The following is a 26,412-nucleotide window of genomic DNA, read 5'->3' on the forward strand; positions in this document are numbered from 1 at the left end:
GTTTATAAATCACAGCATCTTTAGCTCTGCCACATTTTACAATAAGAAAGGTGACAGAGCTGATGATGCTGTGATTTTTATTGTACAAGGATGGACAATGCCTAGAAATGAGATTATTAGAGGGACAGAACAGGTAGATCCTTTTGGAGACAAGGTGAGAGAGGTGCGATTGAGATGATTCGGTCATGCGCAGAGGAGGGACATGTGGTATATCTGTAGAAGTATGCTGAGGATGGAGCCGCCAGGCAGGAGGAACGTGGTGAGGGAAGACATGCAGGTGACTGGTTTGAAAGAGGCAAATGTAGAGGACCGAGTGATATGGAGACGGACGATCCACTGCGGTGACCCCTAATGAGACCAGCCGAAAGAAGAGGAAACATTTTTCTATCTGTAGGGCTTTTATATTCTGTATGTTTAGAAATATAATAAATAAAACGTGTTCAAGTGACAATAAATGAACGAATGAATTCATGTAGGAACATCAGCACGACGTTCTCACAGGATCCATCAGGACTCTTTACATGACATTCTGCCGTTACACAGACTTTTATGTGTTCAACAAGGTCACCGGGATAATAGTAGTCCCGCCTTCGTTGCCGCCCTAAGAGCACTGCGGTTGGTCGGCGTGCCCGTCAGTCACGTGATATCAAACCAATCGTCTTCGTTTGTCCTTTGCCACTCGCGCTAGAGCGACGGGTTACTCGCGATTCAAGATGTCGGCGGTGTGTGTGTATCCCATGTGTGTCCGGGTGAGCCGGGGCCTCCTCAGGCTGAGGACTGAAGCATCGGCTCTTGCAGCAGTGAATTTAGGGAGAAGATTCTCTGTAGAACCGGGGAAAGAGAAAGAGAGCGGAGCGACAGAAGGGCTGGCTCAGGCTATACTACACCAGAGACTGCAGCAGCAGCAGCAGGGGACTCAGGTGGGCTGGATAGCGAAAGTAAAACGATGTATTACCATGTGTTCTCATTCAAACTGCTACGAACAAAACCGGCTCGGGTATAGGAGTATGAAAAGTCATCATGTGCAGCGTGAGCTGTAGTTACCGGGTTGTAAGGAGTTTGGCGTTGACGTGACCGAGCAACCGAGTGTCAAATCTCTCCGTGTAGGGACGATCAAGTGCACTACATAACGTCATTACTTTACACTCTATAGACTGCACATATATTGGGGTTGGATCGACCATGTCACGTGACCTTAGAGCGCCTATCACCTACAACCACTGAATTAATTGTGTCCAAATCAGTCATAGAAGGGCCCAAAATGAAATACTGGGTCTCAGTAGACAGCCAAACACTGTCAATGTTGAATAAACACCAAGCCAGACAGGATCCAGAATAATGCTCTTAGGTACATTAGCCTGAACAGGATGCTTGGCATCTTTTCTTGGTTGTCAGTCCATTCTGATTGTCATTCGACTCACAGGAAAGAGTGAAGGTGTGCATCAGTGAGATGATTCCTCTGTGATCTTTTGTTCATCCTCCTAATAAACGTTGATCACACAGATCTGTACTTCCAGACATGTAGAGAGTTCAAGCAGCATGCAGGAGAAGACTGGACATGTTCTGCGCCTACAGACTCAAACTATGCTAGTTATGATGGAGATGTGATGTTACCTCACGTGCCAGAGATTACGGATCCATGTGACCTTAAGTTTGAAATGTCTGCACTCGAAAATCTCATGTTATTTGTTGACGTGTTGGAGGATCGTGATCATTTGTGATGTGTGTTCATTAGCACTCATTCATTAGTGCTTAATGGATAAAACATGAAGTATCAGAACATTAGCAAGAAGCACATGGTGCTATAGATGGACCTGGATCTTCTCTTCATTCAGGGGTGGGAGGTGTGGAAAGTAACGGTGTACTCTACAGTCTTGAGTACTTGGGTTACTGTCTTTTATTGTGTGTAATTAAATTATAATGTTTTCCATTCCCATGTACAATAAACACAAAACTGTTTTTGGTTTAATTTACACATTGTTTTTAGTTTAGGATTCCCAACTATAATCTGCGTAATTCCACAACCCCCTTTTACAACTCGCCACCTAACCTGCGGAGACATGTACCAGTTAACCCGGCTTGTTTAGCCCATATTTTGTAAATTTGCCAGAAAAACTTTTTGCCCAAACCTCACCGAATGAATCTTTCCTGGCTGGTCTTTAATATCTAATGCGGGTTTTGAAAAATAGGAGTTTTAGGGTGTTAGTTGTAGTAAATGTAGTGCATTTCTTTTTAAGATTAATTGCCTTCCTCAATAACCTGTAAAATTATACAAAATTGCATGCCAGCATAGACTGAATGTCAGTAGCATAGGTGTGATGATCATGGTGCTCTGATCAGAAGATTGGGGTTCACTGCACTGTGTATTGTTCTAAATAAATTCAGAAGTCCAGGTACATCAAAAAAGGAATAATCTGAACCTAATCTGAACTAATGAGAAAATATATTCTAAATATATGCCATTTTGAGTATACAAAATGAGAAACGAGTATACAGACTGAATGGAACATCTACTGCAGGGTCATTTTAATACACACACTCTTAACAGATCTATGGGGAATTCAGAGCTGACAGTTCACCCACTGGAATATTTTTGAGAGAGAAAAGGAGATTGGAGAACCTGCAGGAAAACCATGTAATTGACAAGTTTTTTTTTTTTACAGAGACATGCTATTTTTTGTTCTTGCAGGGTCAACCTCCTCCTGGAGGGGAGGGCCACTCGGAGCAACAAAGCGAGGACAAGAAGCAGAAAGAGAACACGGCATATGCAAAGAAGGTGGTGCTTCGCCTGGCGGGGCTTATGGGACTCGGTGGCGCAGTCGGCGTCATCTACATCTTCGGTGAGTTGATCCTCTGGGATGGACCTTTTTTTTTCCTTGGATGAATCTTCGGAAAGGAGAACGAACTGGATTTTAAAGAGATGCCATTTACTGGAAATACTTTTACTTGATTATGTGGAATATTTGGCCTGGGAAATGTTTGATACTGTGGATTAAGTTACATGAGGGGAACCTGATGAAGGTGAAACTGAAAAAGAAATGAAAAGTAATGTATATTTTATTTATTTTAGTTTTATTTAAGGGTTTTGTGTGTGTGTGTGTGTGTGTGTGTGTGTGTGTGTGTGTGTATGTATGTGTATATATATATATATATATATATATATATATATATATATATATATATATATATATATATATATATATAATATATAGAGAGAGAGAGAGAGAGAGAGAGAGAGAGAGAGAGAGATTTATATATTATGTATGTATGTGTGTGTGTATATACAGTAATCCCCTGTTTATCGCAGTGGTCACGTTCCAAAACGGTCTGCGATAAATGAAAAACGCGATAAACGGACAACACTCCAAAAATATGTATACTGTACTGTATTAACATTTACTTTTTTATAATTATTAATTATATTTTTTTTAATAAATTAAATTATTTTACCATAAAACTCCATAAAAAATCCCCTATAAGTTTTTTGTTCTATCGTGCTATATATATATTATTTATTATTATTATTAATTTATTTTTACCAGAGTGAAATGTAAATTCCTATTTTGTCGAAGATAATGTTTGCCTGATGTTGCTGTAAAATTGTTTTATATGATGAGCTGTCTTATAAACACTTTACAGTCATTACAGCTTGTGACTAATAAATTGTCTGCTTTTGCAGGTAGCAACTCAGTTGATGAACATGGAAACAAGGTAGGTAGTAATGGAAAAACCAAAGATGTGTATAATTAGCTGTTAATGGCACAATTTTTCTGTAAATGCTTTGCAGAAAATCACAGTTCAAATGTAGAACTGGATGTGTAGTATATCTGACAGGAGTTGTTGTGCTAATTACGGGCTCTTGAGAACAGCAGGAAGTGTATAATAGCAGCACACTTCCTCACCTATTTTCTATCCCAGAGACACTTTAGCTGTGAGCCTATTCTCTGTAAGAAGTTGCGGGTGGTCAGTTCAAAGGTGTTGGGGCACACTTCTCAGGTCAGTGTGAATGAGTGTAGGTAGCCTTCAAAGAGCACACTTCTCACACTTGCGAAGGTGAGATTTATTTGGCACACTTCCCAGGGAAGTGAAGGAGACGAGCGAAGTGTGCCAGGGCCGCTGGTGTCTGATCTCGTGCCTGTCCTTCCTCCTGAGCAGTAAACCTGTGTTATGTTAATACGGTAGATGTCATGGCTGTCACAAACTAATTTACATAGGATTGGAAATGGCTGCATTTGTGTGGGGGTGGGGGGGAATGGTGGTGTGAGATAAAAATGGATTTGCTCATTGTAAGCACTGGATGTATCATTGTGTCTATAGACACCCCTACCTGGGACTTTTAATAAATGTTTTCATAAATATGGAAGCACACAATTGTATAGGATGTCTGTAGCATTACAATTTCTCTTTGTTGAACTTAGAAGCTCATACAGGTTCCAGCATGACCATGCCCCCTGTACAAGCTCTGTTTTATTTTTTTTTTGTGGTTTGCTTTGGTTACAGTAAAAACCCCCTCCTCAGCAAAACATTTACATTTGTGGCATTTAGCAGACGCCCTTGTCCAAAGCGATGTACAAACACATTGAGTCTCTAGCAATGCATAAGTCTACACTGGTACGCTAGATTACAAACTTAAGATAAATCAGACAACTCTTGATTTTTACAAAGCAAACTTGGAAAGTGTTAATTTAAGCGTTTCATGAAGAGGAAGGTCTTCAACCGTCGCTTAAAGGTAGTCCTTGTTCGGAGTCATTGGAAAGTTCATTCCACCTCGGTGCCAGAACAGAGAAGATCCTTGAAGTATACTTACCTCTCATTCTGAGAAAGGGTAACCAGTCGGTTCCAGTGTGCTGGAGGATCTCAGACAGGAGAGGTATAATGAGGTCTCGGAGGTAAGATGGTACTGGTCCATTTTTGGCCTTGTATGCAACCATCAGTGTTTTAAATCTGATATGTGCAGCTACTGGAAGCCAGTGGAGGAAGCGGAGCAGTGGGGTGGTGTGGGAAAACTTGGGCAGGTTGAACACAAGTCGTGCAGCTGCGTTTTGGATCATTTGCAGTGGACAAATAGTGTTGCAGTAGTCCAGTCTCAAAATGACAAAAGACTGAACTAGCACCTGAGCAGCCTGTGTGGACAGAAATGGTCAAATCATTTAGATGTTGTAGAGAAGAAATCAACAAGAACGAGGAACATTAGCAACATGTGAGGAGAAGAACAGTTGATTGAACAGGTTATAGCAGTGGCTGAAGGGGAGAGCAGAGAGTTATGAAGAATTATTCCTGACCTGAAGATGAATCACCTGGGATGACCAGCAGTTCTGTTTTGCTGGGGTTGAGTTTTAGTTAATGAGCACTCGTCCACGAAGATATGTCTGTCAGGCATGCCGAGATCCGAGCAGAAGCTGTGGTATCTGAGAGAGGAAAATAAAAGATGAGTTGAGTGTCATCAGCATAGCCGTGGTTTCTAAACATCTTTGGGATGAACTGAACCCCAGGCGTCCTCACCCAACATCACTGCATTGCTAACGTTGTTCCAAAAACCACAGCTTTCCTAGAAGAGTAAAGATTTAAAATAGAAGGGGAGACTCGATCTTATTATGCATTTTAATAAAAAAAAAATTCAAGAAAATTTATAAATCCTGGAAATAAATACAAATGTTGGTGTATTGATTTTTCATTCACATTTGCCAAACAGGTTCAGGGAGCGATTTCATATAACAGTAACCAGTGTTGTTTCGGATCATTCGTCTGACAGCCAAACATACCACCGACTTTTAGAAAAGAACATTTTTCATTTTAAATGTCTTTTTTTTTTAACATAACATGCTTCAGTAAGTTTTGTCTAAGTGACGCAATGCTTCTTTTCAAAGACCGTCCACCTGCGTGCAACGTAGAGAACGTGAGTCGACTCCTGTCTCGCTTTAACGGATGGTAGACAATATTCCCAGATTCAGTATGTAGAAACCGTGACGATATATCACACGCATTATGCAGTGTAGGTTTTATTTTGTCATGGTTGCAAATTTGTTTCATCGCCAGAAGGTATAAAATAAATCCGTTGCTTGTTTTTCATTGGTATTTATGCACATAATTAACCTTTCATACTTTGGTGTCATACGCCTATTATTGTCTATTCGATTTCCATTGAGGCATTTTTGTTGAGCAAATGTTCATTTTATTAATATTGTATATAAAGTTGCTAAAGTTTTTCTAACTGTAATTCACTCAGAGTCCGACTTTAAAGCGCATTTCTCACGACAGTGTGACTTCTGTGTGTATGAAGGTGTTAGTCTGGGAAAGTGACCACAAAGAGCAGCGCTAGTCCAGTAGCTGCGGGAGATCCTGTTCAACTGGATAGTCAGTTTAGGGCTCACCTTGAAAGGGCACACTTGTCAAGTAAGCGCGATCTTATTTGAGTTCAGAGTTAAATTGGTGCCTGCGCTGCTCATTCACACCTCGTTAGCTAGATCTGAAGGTTTGGTGGTAGACGTTGTGACCAGGTGTGCACAACTTGCATCCTGTCTGTAAAGTTTATACTTTAATAGCTTTGTGGCCTGGAACAGAGATCTCCCATGCTCAATGATACCGAAGTAAATGATGTTCAAAGAGGTTTTTTTTTTTTTTTTTTCAGAAAAGTTCAGAAAATGTTAAAAGAATTGTAATTACAGCATCTGATAGGGGTGCTCCGATCAGGTTTCTTGGGGCCAATCCCTGGACTGTATTGACAGCGATATTTATTTATTTATGCTATGTGGTAAATAACATCAAATAGCATCAAGTTTAAAAATGGAGAAAGTGTAGTTGTCTTCAGTACCCTAACTGATGTTTTAATTTACTTGCATTAATGACCATTTGTTTGTGGTTGCTTTGAGTGTATAAACTTTATTTTTAATAGAGAAAAAAAGATTAATGAACAACACAAAAAAATTGATATATCAATCCTGCCGTTCATTGCGCCCCACCTGTCATGTCTTTTTTGCCCACTAGAGGGCTGCACCTCACACTCTAAGAACCAATTCAAGAAGCTTTTATTAGTCATTTCAACCATAAATACGCAGAACGCAAAAGAGCAATATAGCAGCAGTTCAGGAAACGTGTGCACAAAAACGGCATGTAAACAGTTTGTAGTACTGAAGTCATGGGTTTGCGAGTGTGTGTTGAGTCCGGGTTGTACCGATCAGTCACACAGGGGTGTGTGTGTGTGTGTGTGTGTGTGTGTGTGTGTGTGTGTGTGTGTGTGTGTGTGTGTGTGTGTATGTCAGGTCAGTTCAGTTCTTTGTTAAGAAGCCTGATGGCTTGAGGGAGGAAGCTGTTACACAGTCTGGATGTGGCGGCCCGAATGCTTCAGAACCGCTTCCCTGGTGGTAGGAGAGTGAAAAGTGTGTGTGAGGGGTGTGTGGTCTTCCACCGGTGTAACGTGAATCCAAGTAGGACACAAGTCACCGGAACTCTTTTATTCCTCAATAGATGATCTGATAGATAATCCATATGAGTTCCATTATTTTGTCAAATATTTATTTATGCTTCTCACTGTCTTTGCAGTGGAATTGCTGTCTTTGAAACATCTGTTACTGACAGCTGAGTGAGTCACACTTGAGTTGCACAAGATTGTGTCAAGTTAAATAGTCTTTTCCATATGTCTTCATTAGGCAGAATTTCATGATATGTACTGTCCCTATTACAAGTGTTGAGCAGACAGTTCATGGTAAATTGATCAAGTGAAACGCTATTTAAGTTCTACTCTTATTATAATGATGAATACGGATGATCCGCCGTGGCGACCCCCGAATGGTAGAAGCCGAAAGAAAGAAAGTATTATAATGATGCGTCATGATATTCCCACTAAATTCCCACTAAACGTCAAAATCGAATGTTAAGTCAATTCGAAATTCTGGTCTCATCGCTTCTGAATTACAGCGACTCTGCTCTTTTAGGGTCAAAATTCACACTACTGAAGGTGAGAGCCCGCTTTGGATAATGACCATGCACACTTTGTCGCGTTGCTGTGACACGTGTGGCATGTGCCGGGCGCTAGGTGTGTTTCCGGGAAAGGTTTTCAGAGGTGTTTCCAGGACACAATTCTCATCCAGTTGGGACCGCTTACGAAGTGTGCCGGACCTTTTGGTGGCACTAATTAGGGGGTCATTTAGATGTGCAGGAAAAAAGGGACCCGAATCCCCTTTCTCGAGATGAGCGTGCTGTTTAATCGCGTCTTTATTCCGAATGTATAAAATATGTATTGTTTATATGCACGTTCTTCACTAATGAACCCTTTGGAATGAATGGTGGTGGTGGTTGAAGATTTTCAGAGGAAAAAATTTCAAGTTAAATGTTTCATCAGCTTTTTATGACTATAAAGTTTTTTCCATAATGTGGGTCTCATGTTTGTATAGAGAAATACCATTTTATGTATTCTGACCATAAATTGTAAATATATCGCATGTATTGCGCTTTTTTTTTCTTTTTTATTCAAATCACCTGCACCATCAGAGTGTCATGATGTGCTCAGTCTAATGGTATATTTAAAGACGTATCTTGTCTAGGGTTTTCTTCAGTCTAAAGCAGTGTCCCAAAACATGATCTACATGAGATTGGAGATAAAATATCAGGTATTGCATTAGTATTTTTGTTTTTCTATGTGAGCCGCTCTGTGAAGGAGTTTTCAACACGCCTTCGTATGCACCACTAGTCCTTTTGTTTCGGAGGTGTACGTTAGGGCACACTTCTCCACCATTGACACTTTATAACAGACGTGTAAACCCTGTGTTAACAGAATGTACCTGATTCACTAACGGGTGTCTTTTTTAATTCTATGCGCCTATGAGACTTTTTTTTTCATCTACGTTCACAAACTCTTTGTTCTGTTAGTTAATTTTTTTCAGCATTAAACCTTTTCTGGCTTTAAACACCAGAAACTATTTTGCTTTGATTCTAAGGACACTTGGGTGTGTTACCCATTCCCACTATGTGTCTTGTGGTCCCGGTGGTTAATTGTCTGTTTGGTGTCACACGTAGGTGTAAAGGTATTAAGGGCACACTTCTCGGCCAGATGCTATCCTTGTGTGGCCTGCATAATTGGAATGGAGCCTGCTCTCAAGACACTCCTTCCTGTCGTCCACCTTTTGTGCCGGAGTTGAAAGACCATTCCTATTAGACGGCTGAGAGCCAGAGTGAGCTGAATGTGAAGTGTGCCAGGGGTGGAAGGTGCCGCTCTGAACACCTCTGGGCTTTAATTGGAGGGCTCTAGGTGATGGCGTGGGAGCAGGAAAAGAGTCCTGGTCACAGGAGTCTGGTGTTGTGATCAGGAAATAGAGCCTGAAGTAATGCATTCTTTCACATTAAGACCTATTGTGCTGATTGTGTAGTTACAGACTTAAAGACAAAAAGGTGTATAAATTGTTGCACAATATAGTAATTCTTGTCGGAGGCATATAAAAACAATAATCCCCGATCCCCTGAGGATCACCAGACTCCACATCGAGAACTAAGGTTTGTTTGAAGGTAGAACACGGGCTAAAATTAAAAAAGTTAACATCTTTGCTGTACGTTAGACTTCTCAGACACTCCATCATGAATTTTGATGGAAACAGTCTGTAATGATGATGTCATACACCACCAGTTTGGTTTCTAATGAAGACATTATGGTGTAACTAATCGAATAATGCATTAACAAAGACAGGTGTCCATTCACAGTATTTCTGATGAAACTCTGTACATTCTTGGTGTCTTTAACAAGCTCTGAATTGAAAATTAGTGTTAGAGGAAAGAACATATGGGAAAGTATGTATGTATTATTGACATTTGATTAATAAAATGTTGATAAACAGGCATTAACTTGACCATTCGTGCATTTCAGCTATAAACCGTCATCAATTTTTGTTTTTAATTCAGTAGTTTTGATTCATGCATTACCTTAGAAATAGACTTCTAATAGAAATCCTCATTGTTTTTGTTTATAATCATTAAGTATGTTAGACAATGTCTTTGCAATTACTTGTGCACTGTACAACACAGTTTGTGGAAACCATCATGTCTGTATGTGCTTTTGAACATCCTTTTTCCAGTTCCATTTAGTTAAACTTTGACTGATACAATAATCTCCACTCTTCTGGGAAGTCTTTCTGGCAGATTTTGGAGTGTGGCTGTGGAAATTTGGGCTCATTCAAAAACAAGTAGTGATGTTGGGTGAGGAGGCTTCAGGTGCAGTCAGTGTTGTAGTTTATTCTGTAGGTGTTCCGGTTGAGATCAAGTCAAGAGTCAAGAAGCTTTTATAGTCATTTTAACCATATATAGCTGACCCAGTATACAGTAAAATAAAACAACATTCCTCCTGAACCCTGGTGCTACGTACAACAACAATCAGAGAAAACACAGGGCTAAGGACTAGTAAGTGCATCATGTGCAACCTCACCTTTCCAGCTAGGGTTAGAAAGGAGGTGGATATTTCCGGAAACGTTCCACGGGAACTGGAATTTATGGGAATTAATTCAAAATGTAGAAAGATTTCTGTAAACTGTATCATATACAAACCTAAATATAAAATCTTTTTGCTCATAAGCTTATTTGCATGCAAACTAATAAAGATTTTTTAATTTCATTTTTGACTTTTGATTTGTTAGTGATATTTCTTACACACAGCACAATGAAGTTTTACACACACAAAAAAATGAAGTAATATGTAATTTACTTGAATACTCACCAAAATGGATATTTTTTACTATTATTTTGTGTGCAGGATTAAGGAAATTATAATTGAAGATTTTTTCAAATACATTTAAGTTCCCTGTTATAGGCTAACCTTCAATTTAGCAAATTCCCAGTAATTTTAATGGGAAGTTTTCAGTCTTGAAAATTCCTGGAATTTTGCAACCGCGTTTTCAACATTGTGGCAAGAACACGTGCGGGTGTGAGGAACACTGTGTCCACATACCAGTGGCAATACAAATTAACAGGTGAATAAAAGACCTAGCTCTATTATTCTAGTAATTATAAACTGATTAAATTTGTTGCGTTTATTTAAATTCTTGGGTACTTTGTTCAGCAGTTGTTTGTCTGCTTTGTTCTGTGCTTCTTGTTTTCACTATCTGCTTTCGAGGTTAAACTAAAGGTCAGTAGTCATAACGTAAATTCACCTGCAGGTGGCAGATATGAGCTGCTAACTGTCTGTAACAGTGAGGTTTATTACTGCAAACAAGGGCTGCTTAAAAAAGCATATTGAAACAGTTTATTATAAATGTCATCCCAGACGGATTGAGGTGTGGCAAATTTGCCCTAAGCAAACAATTAATGTGATACTAATCTCTCAATTTGCCAAATGACAACTTATTCTGTTAATGAATGCCGAGCAGGTTTGGGGCAGGAAAAAAAAAAAGTTTTCGATTCGATACCAAGTACTTTCAAGGCAATTATATCGATACTATGTTTTAATAACAATCTTACTGTAAAAAAACTCCAATACAAATGCACCATTTAATCAGTAATTCAAAATGAAGATGGGCTAAAGTTTGTCTAATGAATGAAATTGAGCAAATTATGGTTGTTTAATCTTCAAACAGGAATATAGTTTGTATTCAAGTCTACAGTCTGTATAATGATCTTACAAAGATGTAAACAAAATATTTGGGAACAAAATGTCTACTATAAATATCCAGTAGGTGTCAGTAGAGGAACCAGAAGGTCTGTGTAAACTTTCTTTCGGCTTCCCCCGTTAGGGGTCGCCACAGCGGACCATCCGCATGTTTGATTTGGCACATGTTTTTACACTGGATGCCCTTCCTAACGCAACCCTCCCCATTTATCCGGGCTTGGGACCAGCACTAAGGCTTGTGCAACCCTTAAGGTCTGTGTAAACAAATCTGGGGAAAAAAAACCCTGTACTTTGTGTGCGTATACATGTATGTATACGTTTATTATTTACATTTACCTTATTTATACAACTAAGACGCTATAGGGTTAAAGGCTTTGCTCAGGGGGGGTTCAGGAGCAGCTTTGTGTGGCTTGAATCCAATGCTTTAACCAGTAAGATACCACCTTTATGTGTAAGGATTAAAACACACTGCGGTGTGGTGTTATAGGAAAGTCTACAGTCAACACTGGGTTGGGATATTGACCCAAAATAAATTCCTAAATTCCAAATTCGCATTAGAATGCTTCACCGAAGTTTTGGCTATGTCTTTTTTTTTATTTAAATGCCTGTTTTTTCATCCATTTATATTAGTATTGGATTATGTAGATTGTCTGTCAACTAAATCCATGCAAATAATCATCTGTAGATTTACTGTTGAGATTCTATAAATTATCATGTTTTAAAAGTGTATTAAAATAAGCATGTAATTTGAATTATAACCAGACCTGGTTAAAATTCAGCACTTTTTGGACATATTTTCTATACTATAGCTTCTATTTAGAATATAATAATGGTGACAAGAAGATACAGGGCAGATCTGCCATCTCCCAACTCCAGAGTCAGCATTTAGTCCCCAGTCCAGCTCGCAGCTTGTGTGGATGTTCTCAGGGTTCTCTCACCCACAACAATGCCAGTGAGTTGCTTGGCCAGATGTGACGTTTGGGGTGCGCTTTACTGTTCTCTTATCCTGAGTGTGTACTTGTCTTATGCTTATACTTCCTGTGATACACCTGAAGAGAATAAAGAAAAGATGACCCTGAAAAATTGAAAATATAAAATCATCCAATCTATGAGGTAAAAAATAGTCATCAATGCGTACCTTAATACATTTTAAAGTGCCGGCTTTACACACACTGACATGCCATTAACAATCAAATCCAATTTTGCAAGGTTGCAAGCAGCATAAGACCCAGCTGTTTCTGGAGTTATAAGAGTTCAGGTTTGAATAAGTCATATGTTGAAGGTAGGAAGCAGTTGACCAGGCCATTAGCAAGTTCGAACATCAGGAAATAGTTTTTAGGACCAGGGAGAACATGTTGTTTTGGGAAAACAACAAAGACGCAATTAAAAGGGACAAGAGCAACTGATGTCAAATTATCTGGGTAAATGCAAAGCAGTGTAAAGCTGAAAGGACAAAACGGAAGCAGTACAAAGTTAAGACATCAGCAAGGAAGCTGAACAACATGGGGCATAATAACTGTAAGCTGGTTTGACTGTTCAGAAATTCCACACGCCAGATTCCACATCATTAGCTTCACCTTCTGAAGTCCCAGCAACCTCGGGTAATGGTATGGCTTTGAAACAGCCTGCAGCACATTATGCTTAAGGAAAATAAACAGAGGTCCCTAACTGCAGATGCAATAGCTTGTTCACTTTTTAAAACAAGGTGGTTTAGAACAAAACCCCTCAATGAAGACAAAATTAATCGTGCCATTTGGATGCATCTGGAACCTGAGAGTTGTCCACGGTCACCATCTCTATTTCCTTTTGACATGACCTCAACCTTTCTTTGGTGAAATATAGTCCAAAACCATCTTAATGGCCAAGCCCACTGCTCTTATGAAGGAGAGATTGGAGGCAGCCTAAGAAAGAAAGAAAGAAATGGCTGGCCATCAAGTGCAGAGACATGTGGTGAAGGGTAATTTGCCTTGTGGAGGTTGGAAATCAAGGTTTTCAAAGGACAACTGGTCGTACATGGAATTGTAATTTCAAGCCAGGCAATCAGAAAAACTCTGAAGGAGTTGAGAATCGAAGAAACAGGCATGGGCAGCGGCTGACCATTGAAGGCATTGATGCCAGGGCCGTTTTATTAGGTGGCAAGGAGATGTTCTTGCAAATACCCCAGGACCAGGATCCCAAAAAGGGAGGTGTAACTGTCAGCAGTGCCCAGCAGACATTATATTTATTACATCTGTTTATTATACTTATTTATTTAGCCATGTATTATGTAAACATACAGACAGTTATACATTGTTTATTAGATGCCCACTGTAACATCTGTGAGAATGTGATTGTGATGAGTCTGAATCTAAATGAGTCAAGGGTTTTTTTGTCATTTTTAAATTTTTTTTACTTATGCGATTAGTTGAGCGTGATTTAGGAATTAAATATGTATTTTGTGATGCAATCTTGTGACCAGAAGGGGCACTGCTGTTTCTTGTTTTCATTTACATTTCACAGGCAAGGCTGTAGAGTCAGTGGCTGTTCTGCCACACAGGGGTTAGGGTGGGCACCCACGGGAACCATCCTGACAGATGCAGCTGAATAATCATGAGCTTGGTTTTGTTTCTTAGTTCTGATTAATTGGCTGGTGTATTCCACAGTTCACTGATGGATGCTGGCAGAGGAGGAGCTTCTAATATTAACGAAGCTTTTGTTTATCTCTCTGTATAGTTAATTTGGGAGTATCGCCAGCATCAGGTGCCCCCAACCTGACACCCCCAACCCCCCATTTCCCCCCGGTTGTGTAACAGGTCAACAGTTTATCAAACGAAAGTGCATTGTAAGCATGATCCAGCATGCCTTTTTTTTTTTTTCTTTTCTTTTTTCTTTGAATGAAATAGAAACCCACGGTTAGATGCTAATTTCCGGGCAGGTTGTGGATTTGTTGCCATGACAGTTTCTTTTAAGAGCGAAAATAGTGTCATCTGAGATTCCAGTTAAACTAGCAGGCTGTGTTAACATTTATTCATGATCAACGGACAAGAGACTTATGCAATAATTCAAACAAATTAACCTGCATTTGGAAATCTTTAGCATTGGTGGTGGGGGGTTTAGTCCCAACCACCATGAAGCTTTTGGTTTATTGTGAAATGAATGCCTAGTTAGTTATTAAATTTAAATAGTTGTTGTAATTTGTATTGTTACTGAATAGAGATGTGTCCATAACTGTGTTGCCTTGTTAAAGTAATCTTGCTTAGCAATATTATTGAACTTGCACACCTCTGATATGATTTTTGTTTGTTTGTTTGTGCCTGATTGTATATCCCATTTCTTTTCCTTTCAGATACCAGATGAGTTTGATAATGGTAAGTCAACTTTCCCCTCCATATCTGCACCTTTAATGCACAAATGGATGAAAAAGAAAAACGAGTGATGTGTGTAGCATTGCTCTTATTTAATTTTTTTTATTTTTTTGCTATTGAATACAATAGAAGTTGTTTTGCCTTCTGCATCTCACATGTGGTCTGTGTCTCTGCCAAGTGTATCCCATATGTAATCACTTTCAGCACAAGAACTCACAACCTTCCAGTTACTGAAGGAAGATTAGACTTACGAAATGAGTTACCGTAAAGCTGCATGCTTGTTACACAGGACACCGGATAAGAAATAGCAGGAAATCAAAGATGAGAGCATAGAAGTGTGTAAGAGTATTCTTTTTTTTTTTTTTTTTTTTTTTAGGCCAGTGTCCTAAGCTTTGGCGGATGTAAATCAAAGTGTGGTGTGTGTGCATGCGTAGGTGATGATTTCGGGACACAAGTGTTGTTAATAAAGCATTTGCATCACATATGTATAAATTTAACGCAAGAACTCGCAACCTTCCAGTTATTGAGGCGAGATTTAGAGTTTAGAAATTAGTTACAGTAACTGTTTGTTCCACAGAATGCCAGATAACTAGCAGAAAATCAAACATGAGGTCTTAGAAGTGTGTGAGTTTTTATTTTATTTATTAATTTTTTTGTCAGAGCAACTGAGTGTCCATAGATTTGAACAAATAATCATCTAGTTTAGATTCTGACTAGAACTGGACCCCTTAATACCATTTCCACTAGAGCTTTGTCTTCCTGCCAGATCCAGATAGATGGTCCTATTCCAACTGGTTTTAATTAAGATGGCAGAGTGTGATAGACTCAGGACAGACCAGGAAATGACTGCAAATGAAGAAAGCGATGTTGTGACATAGCTGTGGTAATGGAGAGCCAGCTGTGCCTTTCTGTTCAGACTGATTTTACACAAGATGGCTGGCCGCATCACGCTCACCTAGTGGCGTAATAATCGCTTAATTAACAGCACGCATGTCCCGAAGTCATCACCTACGCACGCGCACTCACTCACACCCCTTTGATTTACAACCTCCGAAGCTTAGGACACTAGTGTCTAACACGAAAGCGTTTAATGTCATAACGAAGGCCGATAATTACTTTAGAGACTGCGGTGTAACACCAGGTCCCTGAGGGGAGTGTGGATGTGGCCTAGCTGCCTTCTGGCCTCACGCTAACCTTCCCTTCATCAGCAGAAGGTTGGCGGAGGGATGCGGGCCGAACCCCTCAGCAGAAAAGTCCTTGGGGAGCTAAGAAAGCGTCCCGCTGAAAGCCTTGGCTATGTGCCAAGTCGTGCTATTCCTTCAGAAATACACGTGTATGTGCACAAGCCACCTCACTTAATGGAAAGGTGCTTCACCCTACCTGGAGCCGTTACCTTGAGCAATGTCGAGTTCTAACAAGTTCGCTTGTAGTAGGTGTTTTGTTTCACTGTAATGAAAATCTTTTCTGACTAACCGCTGGTATGCTGGAGGTGGCATTTTTGTTTGTTTTTCTTGTTTTTTTTGGAATACAGTTATCACTCTGTCACAAACCTGAGCATACCTTGCTAGCGCAATATTTACATTTTGTTTACATCAACAGTGTCCTGCGTATCGACTAAAAACTGTTTTTGTGTCCTCAGGCACACAAATCCAGTAAACCAGCACCAGGAGCAAATAAACACTGCCCTTAATGTCTGACCGAACTGATCGGTCGTGTGCCCTAGTGCTCCATGATCACACAAGTGTAATAGCGTTGTTAGTGTGTAGTATAGCATGTGTATTTTTTCCCCTTTAAAAACATATCTAATGATAAAATAGCAAACAAAAAACAAAAAGGTTTCCTTCGAAAGGTAGAGAAGAAGAATGGCAATTGAGCAATACTGGCCTTTGGCAAAACAGTGCAGCATATGCTATGCTATTGCCAGATTAAATGAGGCTTTTGTTAAGGCTAGAGGCCCAGCCATCGATCCTTCTCTCACTCCCTCCATCCGGCATTTCAATGGACGAGCCACAGAGCCTCTCTAGCTCAACAATAGGCCTCTCCATTACACTGACAAACAAGGTTAGTACAAGGGGCTCTTCAAAGCACACCCAATTGTTGCACTGAACTTTTTTTCTTGGCCGGTGTCTCCTCAGATCAGCTTTAACGGTCCTTGCAACTGTCCATTCTTTTGGTCTGATCTTGACCTCTTGTGGCAGACAAAAGTCTTAAACGAACGATTAGAAACGTGATTTTTTTTTTTTGTTATGGTTAGTGGGGTTTTGTGGGTTACTCTGATCAAAGATCAAACATTCTTTCCATTTTCTCCTCGCTTTTCAATGCAGCTTTGTGTTCGCTGTTTTTCATATATTACCTCCAAGTTTATCCAAAGCGTATTCAAAATAATGCGGTATTTAAGAATGCTTTCATACCTATTAGTCTTTATACGCAGTGTGAAATAGATAGTTTGGGTTTGTTTTGTTTACAGTGCACTTTAATAAAACGAATAAAAATGATGAAGGAAAAGTTGTCTGAGAACAAATCTTTTTTCCATCGGACAGAAATATGGCAAAAAGGACAACAGACCTTTTTCCCCAAGGACATGTCCAGAAAAATCCTTATATCAAAGAATTTGGATGGCTGATATTGTGTCCACCTTTTTTATATGTCCCTTCGAAAAACCAAAACCTGTTACAGGTTGTAAACAAATTCATTGTTCTGCGATTTTTTCAATTCATCTTTGTTTTCTCTCTCTCTCTCTCTCTCTCTCTCTCTCTCTCTCTCTCTCTCTCTCTCTGTCTCTTATCTTCTTATGCAGATGGACCTGCTATCCAGCAGCTCAAGAGAACTTTTAAGTATTTTAAAGACTATAGACAGGTGAGTCGAATCTTTCTCCTCAATATGCGAGAAAACTACATTAACAATGAGTTGAATAATAAATTCCTGTCCACCGCAGATGATCATCGAACCCACAAGTCCGAAGCTTCTCCCTGACCCGCTGAAGGAGCCATATTACCAACCTCCATACACCCTGGTCCTGGAGCTCACTGATGTTCTCCTTCATCCGGAATGGTCGGTATGTGTTTTCCACCAAATATCTACAGTGGTGCGTCCGGAGCTAAAGTTTACAACCATGTTGCCTTTGTCTTTATAAAGAGATTCCAGCTGTCATTTTTCAGGATCACTCGGAATACTAATATGAACTTGTGCATGTTTGTGTGGGTTTATGAGGACAGTTGGCCACAGGCTGGCGTTTTAAGAAGCGGCCAGGCATCGAGTACCTGTTCCAGCAACTAGCGCCGCTTTACGAGATTGTCATCTTTACATCCGAAACTGGCATGGTGAGTAGCATGAAGCGAAGAAGGAGGAGGAAGATCTGCTCCATCAGGGAATTAGGATTATCAAAAAAGAAGTGTGTGAACCAGTGATAGTTATGCAGTAACTGTGGAATACCACGATCACTATCTGTGCGAAAAAAAACAAAAAAACAAAGCTTTTCAGAATAACATTGCTTTAGTTTTGTGGTAAATCCAACACACACGCACGACACACGCCGCTTTTGTCTTTGTGTTTGTTGTTGTTTTGTTGCACTAGCTGTGTTATCAATCACAGTTGTTTACCTGATTACCCACCATGCCACTGCATGTGTTATGGGTTCTGGATAGTCTTTTATAGTGGACACACGCCTTTATTATGTCAACATTGATATGCTAATAAGGCATACACACAGTCTAATTAGGCTTCTGTTTTGCAGTCTGTTGTTGTTGTTTTTTTTTTCGCTCTCTCTGAATGTGATCACTGTGTCTGTCTTTGTTTGGACTTGTCAGGTCAGACTGTGGGTCTAGTCGCTATGACTAAAAGTGAAATATTTCTTTTGTAAGCATCGTTTGATGCTTTACATCTGCTGAGATTTCCTGGATACAACCATAAACTGACTGCAAGCTTCTGTGATTTGTTAATAATTTCTTTTTGCGCTCAGAAAGCAGCCGGAGTTGATTCTTTCAATCTATGCTTTATGCTGAATTTCTTACCAAGACTCAGACAGTATAGAAACTAAATGATTAATGTATATATTTAGGTATTTTATCAGAAAGGGTTCTATCGCGGTTGTGCTGCTGTCCGAGAAGGAATCTGACTCCTCATATCCCGCTTACGTGTTGCACAGCATAGAATGTTTTTCGTTCGTGTTTCATTCTTATGAATTCTTAAATAAGTTATATTGAGTCACATCGAGTTCACGAGAGTTCATGTAAAGCGATTTCAGGTTCTTACTGTTAGGAGTTCTCAGAAGTTCAGTACTTCCTGCATCATTAGTTTTCGAATTTAAATCAGCTAGTCGTGAAGTTGTTGTTGTTGTGTGTGTGTGTGTGTGTGTGTGTGTGTGTGTGTGTGTGTGTGTGTGTGTGTGTGTGTGTGTGTGTGTGTGTGTGTGTGTGTGTGTGTTCTAGCTGGGAAAACTGGGCATGTGAAAACTAGTGCAAAAGTTGGGAGTGATCATTGACAAGCTCATCATTCATAGTCACCCAATTGACACCCGAGTGCTAACTATGAATTGTTTATCTGGCTAGACGGCATTTCCGCTGATTGACAGCATAGACCCACAGGGCTTCGTCATGTACCGTCTCTTCCGCGATGCCACACGCTACATGGAGGGCCATCATGTCAAGGTAAAGTCGACAAGTTTTATTTGTTTCCTTGAATTGTTCAGTTAAATTGTGGGGGGGTGTGTGTGTGTGAGGGTTTTTTCCTTCTACCTTTCCAGTAATGCAGCAGCGTTACAGGCTTTTGCCAACGTTATATATTTGCCAACGTTATATTCACCACAATTGCTCTTTCTGTTTCATCCCTCGTTCGTTTTTTCCCAAGAAAGATTCCACTTCCATTTGATTCCGTTCAGTCTCTCTCTCCCTCAAACTGTATTATATGTAAGCAGCTCTCCAAACTACCCGACACCCACCCCCACCCCAAATTGGGCCCCTTCTCCTCAGTGACCCAGGTGGCACAATGCTGCAATGCCCCCACGTTTCTTCCCCGTGCCGCCCTTCTGCTTCTCCATTGATTTTTTTTTTTTTTCTTTTTCTATCCCCCATGCTATGCCTCTCTCCTTTTTTCCCTTCTCTCAGTAGCACAGGACAATAGCAGTTCCTTTCCATCCTCTCCTCTCCCTCTTTCCCTCTTTTTGTGCCTCATTAACCTTCTGTCCCTCTCAGCTACTTCGCTAGGTTGTTGTTACTGAAGCCACGTTCTCCATGTGCCACCATAAGACCAGATAGTGTTACACCAAACTGGGCTGTTTTTCGAGATGGCGATCATCACAAAAAAAAAAAAAACATTTAAATACATGAACAAGTATTATAGAAAGATAAATAGACAAATGTTATGCTTGGATTTTATTTCTTTGAAAGTTAATTACACTCATCAAAACGGCTCGTCTAGGCTAGGAACCGTTTATGCCACTGTAGCTGTGTTTATTGTGAAACAGAATGCCATTGACCCTGACTTTGGCAGTGCAAATTATTGTAAAGTCAAAGGTTAAACTGCCAAATACAAACATGTTCTTTAATCAGCCCTGTTTTGAGCGTAGGTCTGAACTGCTAACTGGTTTTGTGGAATGAAAAGCGGGTGTTTTATTGCACTGGGCGATGCAGGTTCTGTAAACATGTATTAAAAATGTAGGTTTTTTTTTTTTACATAGGATTGTGCTTTCACGTGTTACAACCTGTAAGCGCGTGTGTGAACGGTAGAATCGTGTGCGCGTGTATGCCTGCGCACCTCACGGTCACATTTCACCAGTCTCTCCCTGGCCTTACAACCTCGCCTCATATTCATCCGCTCGCTCCCTCATTCACTTCCTGCACTGACTGCCTCCTTTTCCTTTGTCCCCTCCCCCTTGTCCCCCTCCCTCACCTCCCATCTGGCGTACTCGCAGGCAAAAGGCGGGAGACATCAGACTTGAAATGTGTATTTGTATGCGAATGTGTGTTTAGCTGGATTTGATGACGGCACAGTACATACATGTGTTAAGTCCATGTGTTTGGGTCTCCGGGCGACATTCGGATAGTCACTGTAAACAAATGTGCTTTTATTTGAACAATAAAGCTTTATTTCTTTTGTGTCCTGAGGTTAATGGAATACTGGAAAACCTTATTTCTACATGAGTGATTTTCCACAGACAGGAATTTCCATCTGTACTTAGGAAGACAAAACCACCAGTGATTAGTGTATGCTTGGGGTTAGATGTTATTTAGCTACAGTTATAAATAAAACATTTGCAAGTACTTTACAAAGCAACGCCTGCTTGTGTGTGGACATGACACCAGTGGATGGTTAACACCACTCTGACCTCTGGCATGCTCCCAGTCACAGAGCTGCACTAAGGACATTGAGAGTCTGGATTGGCAGGTGTTTAGCGTGGTGTGTGTGTGTGTGTGTGTGTGTGTGTGTGTGTGTGTGTGTGTGTGTGTGTGTCAGGCACGCGTCCTCTTACACATCACCTGGGGGGATGAGAGCTCGTTTAATACTGCAACCTAATCTACCTACACTGCTCCCAGTTAACACAGCTCTGCAAACCAAACACACACTGAGGTATTATGTCTCCGCAGGCTCTATTGTACAGCATTACTAATCACCAATAACTTAAATACTGCTTAAATACACAATTGCACATGCACTTTGTCTAACATGTCCACAAAGCAGGTCCCTATGGGCTCCTGGTGCGTCTTTACAGGAGGGGCAAACACGTAAATCAGTGTGAAGCGTGCCGTGTCTACATATTAGTCTATAGGGGTTTCCTTTTTTTTGGCTGGCTCATTCAATATTTACCTATCTCTCCTAGCTATCTCTTATTCTCTCTCACTCACTCTCTCTCTCACTTATATCTCTGTGCCATTCTCCTTTTCTTTTCCCCCTCGCTTTGCCCCCCCACGTGTTCAGCCCCTCAGGGGGATACAGATGACCTCAGTGATAGGGAGAGAATAGCGTCCCTGTCCATCTGCTCCTGGGGCCCACAACTGAGACAGCTGCCACAGAGAAAATGTGTGTGTTACTGTATGTGTGCAAAAGAGATAGAGAGCGACACTGCAGGGGTCAACGAGTGGGTGTTAACAGTTTACACTTCTTTACAGATGCATAGGTGTGAATATGGTTCATGTCAGTGTCATTATAGAGGCATGTTTTATTTTTTCTCTCTCTCCAAAGTGAAGAACTGGAGCTGTACAAGAAGACGTTATAGTCTGTGATCACTTCTCAACTGTAAAGAAATTCTGTAGTCTCAGTATTTTGCAACACTAGCAGTACTTTTCAACACCAAGCATTTGAGTAACTTTGAATAGAAAGGGTCTTTAAAATAAATAAGTTGGAGCTACAAAATGCACATGCATAAAAACCCTTTTTGAACCCCGAGCTGCACATTGGTCAAGAGACCTTCGGTTCTGGTTCATCTATGGTCCAAATGATGATCAAATTAATATCATCTGCAGGAAGTATAATTATTTGGGGAAACAAAACCCTAACCCTTTGCCATCTGTGTTTCTGCTTTTAGTTTAGTTTGATTTCCACACAAACCCGGCAACTCTGATGTTCTCACATACTCGTTTCATGAAACCGATATACTTTTATTCGAGCCAACAATTAATTCACACCAGCTCTTCGATATTCTGTTAATTGTGTCAGTTTCACACAGTTACCTGTTGTATATTCGCTCTTCGTATAAACTGAAACGTAATCTCTCAGTGCTCACTTTATATAAAGATGACACAATATCATAACGCCAGTGCTTACTAAATCCAGGATGCAGACATAATCCTATCATATAGAGATTTGAAAAAGTGTCCACAGGAATCCATCCACAAGATTTACTTACAGTGGAGTCCAAATATCTGGAACACTTGGTGAAAATATTACTCAAGGGGGTAAAAAAATCTGACCTTTTTGTACAAAAGCAGTTAAAATGGTCCACAGATTTGCGTATGTTTAAGGACCTGAAACTATTTTATTACAGATTCCACCCTGAGAAAGTGAAAGTTTATTTTTTTTTGCTGCCATTTTTAGAAAAACAGCACTGTGTTCTCACAGACGATTATTAAAAAGCAGGATGTCCCTGGCGTATACTATGATTCTCACAAACGCCACTTAAATATTTTTTAAAATAAGGCATTGCTTGTGATTGTTTCTAGATTACATAGAACACTATACAAAATTATATATAAATATTATATTTAAAAATAACATGCATTGTATTATACATATAAAATACAAAATAGGGTTATAAATCACGTATTTAGAACATTGCATTTAATTATTGTTTGTCTTTAACCAATAGGCCCTAAAACTTTATTGTATATTAGGAATCACTGTACTTCTCTTTCCACAGGATGTATCTTGTCTGAACCGAGACACCTCTAAAGTAATTATAGTGGACTGCAAGCGAGAGGCCTTCAGCCTGCAGCCCTTCAACGGCATGGCACTTCGCAAGTGGGATGGCAACTCGGAAGACCGCACCCTCTATGACTTGGCTGCCTTTCTTAAAAGTAAGTGTGTGTTAAATATTTTGTCTGTGTATGTGCATTTTCTTACAAGCTCAACAGCAAGGATTGTTTGTCTTGTGCAGCAATTGCAACGAACGGTGTGGAGGATGTGCGTACTGTACTGGAGAACTACGCCCATGAGGAGGATCCCATTGAGGCGTTTAAAAGGAGACAGGCACAGCTTGCACTGGTAAGCTGAAGGGTTTTTCTTGTGTGATCTTGCCACATAAGGTGTTTTGTTCCCGCACACACCATCAAAGTCACTTAGGACATTCGATATTTTTCCATTGCAAGTTTTAGAAACAGAGACACTGACAGCACGGCTCAGTAAACTAATGCTAGAATCACCAGTACTGATTCCAGGCCATGGTTTCTAAAACTGGTTTAGTTCCCAATTCACACTGGATCATAACCTACTGGCATTGACATGATGTTTTAAACATTCTTGATTGGTCTTTAGAGTAAACCTGTTAAAAAAAAATATTTAAAAAAGAGGGTATGTTTGCACAGTCTGTTATTCATTTGATTACATCATGATGTAACCAATATGGCATCCAAAATGGAAAGCAATAACCCAAGGCAGTGGAAATCGACAGCTGGCAGTGTACACACACTGATTAAATTAAGTCTGGGTATATTGAAAATGATGGATTGCCACATAATGAGGTTCATGGCAGCACCTGAGATATCATTTGTAGCCAAGAATGACCCTCTACAGCACGAGGGGTAGCCCTGGTGCTACTGAAGAGCTCAGTTTAACTTCGTAACATGGCACATGTCTGAGCTATAAAGCTATTGGTCACTCTATATGTGTAGAATATTCAGTGCATTTTCTCTATAAATTAATTCACTGGTCAAACCTCAAACCCATTTGTCTCGCATTTGTGTCAAAAAAACGTTTAGCAAGCAAGTAGTCAAAAAAAAAACCCACAGAGGAGAACAGCAAAGAACAACTTGGTGTTAGATGTTGTGTGTTTTCATGTACGTTTTTAATACACACTGTAGTATACAACACACCAGGACTTGTAACAGCATGCACAAATTCGTGTAGTTACTGCTGTGCATTTTTCAGATCTGCTGTTATAGGATCGGGTTGGAGGCACACAATTGTATAAGATGTCTTTGGGTGTGGTAGCATGAAATTTTCCCTTTACCTGAACTAGGAGATTCAAACTTGGTCCAGCATGACAATGTCACTGTGCACAATGCCACCTCCATGAACATATGGTTTACATGGGTTGGAGTGTAAGATCTTGAGTGGCCTGCTATAGAGCTCTGACCTCAACCCAGTTGAACATCTTTGAGATTAAATTGGAACTCTGCATCCCAGGTCTCCTCACCCTACATTATTACCTAATCAAGTGGAACAGAAGAGTGGTGGTTTTTATAACAATAAATGGAAACTTAATATAGAATGGGAATTTTGAAAAGCACACATGAATTTTATGGTTGTTGTTTACAGATTTTTGTCTACACAGTGTATATTTGTGTCTGTATATTTAATATAATTTTGTCCTTTGATCTTCTTGATTAGTGTTTGATATTTCACTTTGTTTTTGTGTACAGGAAGAGGAGCAAAGGCTAGCAGACATTTCTCAGCAGAAGAAGCAAGGCTTATCTTTAGGCTCCATTGCAGGCCGTTTCTGGTCCCGCAAGCAGCAGTAAAGGTTGTGCTCGCTGAAGGCTGGCAGTTCAGGCCACCCTGGGCAGTGACTGGTCAGAATGGCAATGCCGCAGTCACTGGGCAGGTGGTACTCCTGGCTGCATTGGGAGGAGAATAAGGGGGGTGAAACATCCAGTTCCTTCCACTGAATGCTTGCTGTTATGGTGTGGGAGAGAAATTGGTAAATTCCAAAAAGACTTTCAGTACCAGTGTTCTGGTGAAGGCACTCTCTGGACTGAACACAGCCTACAGCCTTCCTCTGATCTCAGTTGTTGTGTTTGTGTCTGCAAATTTGTTCCAAAGGTCTACATACCTGGACCAATTTTTCTCCACTTCTTAGCTCATACATTTTTTTCTACTCATACAATGAGTAGATCTACCACACCTTGTATTAGAAGATCATATGTGGCTCGTTTAAGACCCCCAATCCCAGTTAGTGCTATCTAGAGCACAGCTAGGGCATGGCTACACAATTGACCTAAGGAGCTATGTACTGGAATTGTGTACTTTTGCTGCTGTAAGGACTGCATTCGTGTCACAGATCGCCAGATTGTAGTTCACATTAAGTGACGTGACATCTAACGACATTGACAAGGTGCCATTTCTGTTTCTAACTGCAATGGTACACGATATTTAATGTTTGTGTAATGCATTTAATGTGAATCACTTGAATAAACACAACTTAAACACTAAACCAAATGTGGTTTTTTTTTTATAATCAGTGTTTTTTTATTCCCACTTTGCTCAATTTATTTAGCACAACAATCAACTTTTCGGAGGACATTCTTGGTTTGTGTACAAAAGAGTGCAAACACAAAGATTTAATTCAGAGTTCACATTGTAATTATTGGTGTTACTTCAGTTTTAAAAGTAATAAAAAAGACACTTGTATGTTTGAGTGAAATTTCCTGCCCTTCTGAAAGTGTTTTTTTACTTTTTCTTTTTAATCATCTTGTATATCTGGAATCTCTGAACGCCTTTCAGTTTTTTTGCACGGTCAGCATCCTTTGTTCCTTGTAAAAACACTTTCAATTCATTTCACAGCAAACTGCTTGACACACTCATTCCTTAATGAAACAATAGAATAAACATAAACCGTTATGTTTTAGGTTTTTGGTCTAATATTTAAGGTCTAATACTTGAAGCCACAGTGATGCCATAACAGTGTCAAAACAGCCTGATACCAACAGCCATGCCACAGTTAAATACTAAGGCACAGACATCACATTGTTCCCCCAGTTTTCTGAAGTTTGCTGTAAACATTAGCCTGTGCCTGTATGAGTTCACTCACTGTGTTGCTGCCACATAATTGACTGA

General features: G+C 40.0%; 1 protein-coding gene across 1 annotated transcript; it reads left to right on the forward strand.

Annotated features, from left to right (window-relative positions):
- The first annotated feature begins 654 nt into the window (after nt 1–654).
- On the forward strand, nt 655–25,789 carry timm50 (translocase of inner mitochondrial membrane 50 homolog (S. cerevisiae)). The gene is made up of 11 exons (XM_046863089.1): nt 655–920; nt 2,690–2,840; nt 3,680–3,711; nt 14,910–14,931; nt 17,726–17,784; nt 17,864–17,983; nt 18,144–18,248; nt 19,476–19,574; nt 23,279–23,435; nt 23,516–23,622; nt 24,999–25,789. Exons 1-11 carry the CDS (start codon nt 714–716, stop codon nt 25,095–25,097), a joined length of 1,158 nt encoding a protein of 385 aa, XP_046719045.1. The 5' UTR covers nt 655–713; the 3' UTR covers nt 25,098–25,789.
- Nucleotides 25,790–26,412: the final 623 nt, after the last annotated feature.

Source organism: Silurus meridionalis, chromosome 12 (genome assembly GCF_014805685.1).
Source record: "Silurus meridionalis isolate SWU-2019-XX chromosome 12, ASM1480568v1, whole genome shotgun sequence".
Lineage (NCBI taxonomy): Eukaryota > Metazoa > Chordata > Actinopteri > Siluriformes > Siluridae > Silurus > Silurus meridionalis.

What these genes read in the sequence shown, in the direction of transcription:
- timm50 (XM_046863089.1), top strand. Translation starts at nt 714, where the DNA reads ATGTCGGCGGTGTGTGTGTATCCCATGTGTGTCCGGGTGAGCCGGGGC. An exon ending in ATTTTAAAGACTATAGACAG is followed by an intron (nt 17,785 to 17,863) that starts GTGAGTCGAATC and finishes TGTCCACCGCAG; the next exon opens with ATGATCATCGAACCCACAAG. An exon ending in TTACATCCGAAACTGGCATG is followed by an intron (nt 18,249 to 19,475) that starts GTGAGTAGCATG and finishes TTATCTGGCTAG; the next exon opens with ACGGCATTTCCGCTGATTGA.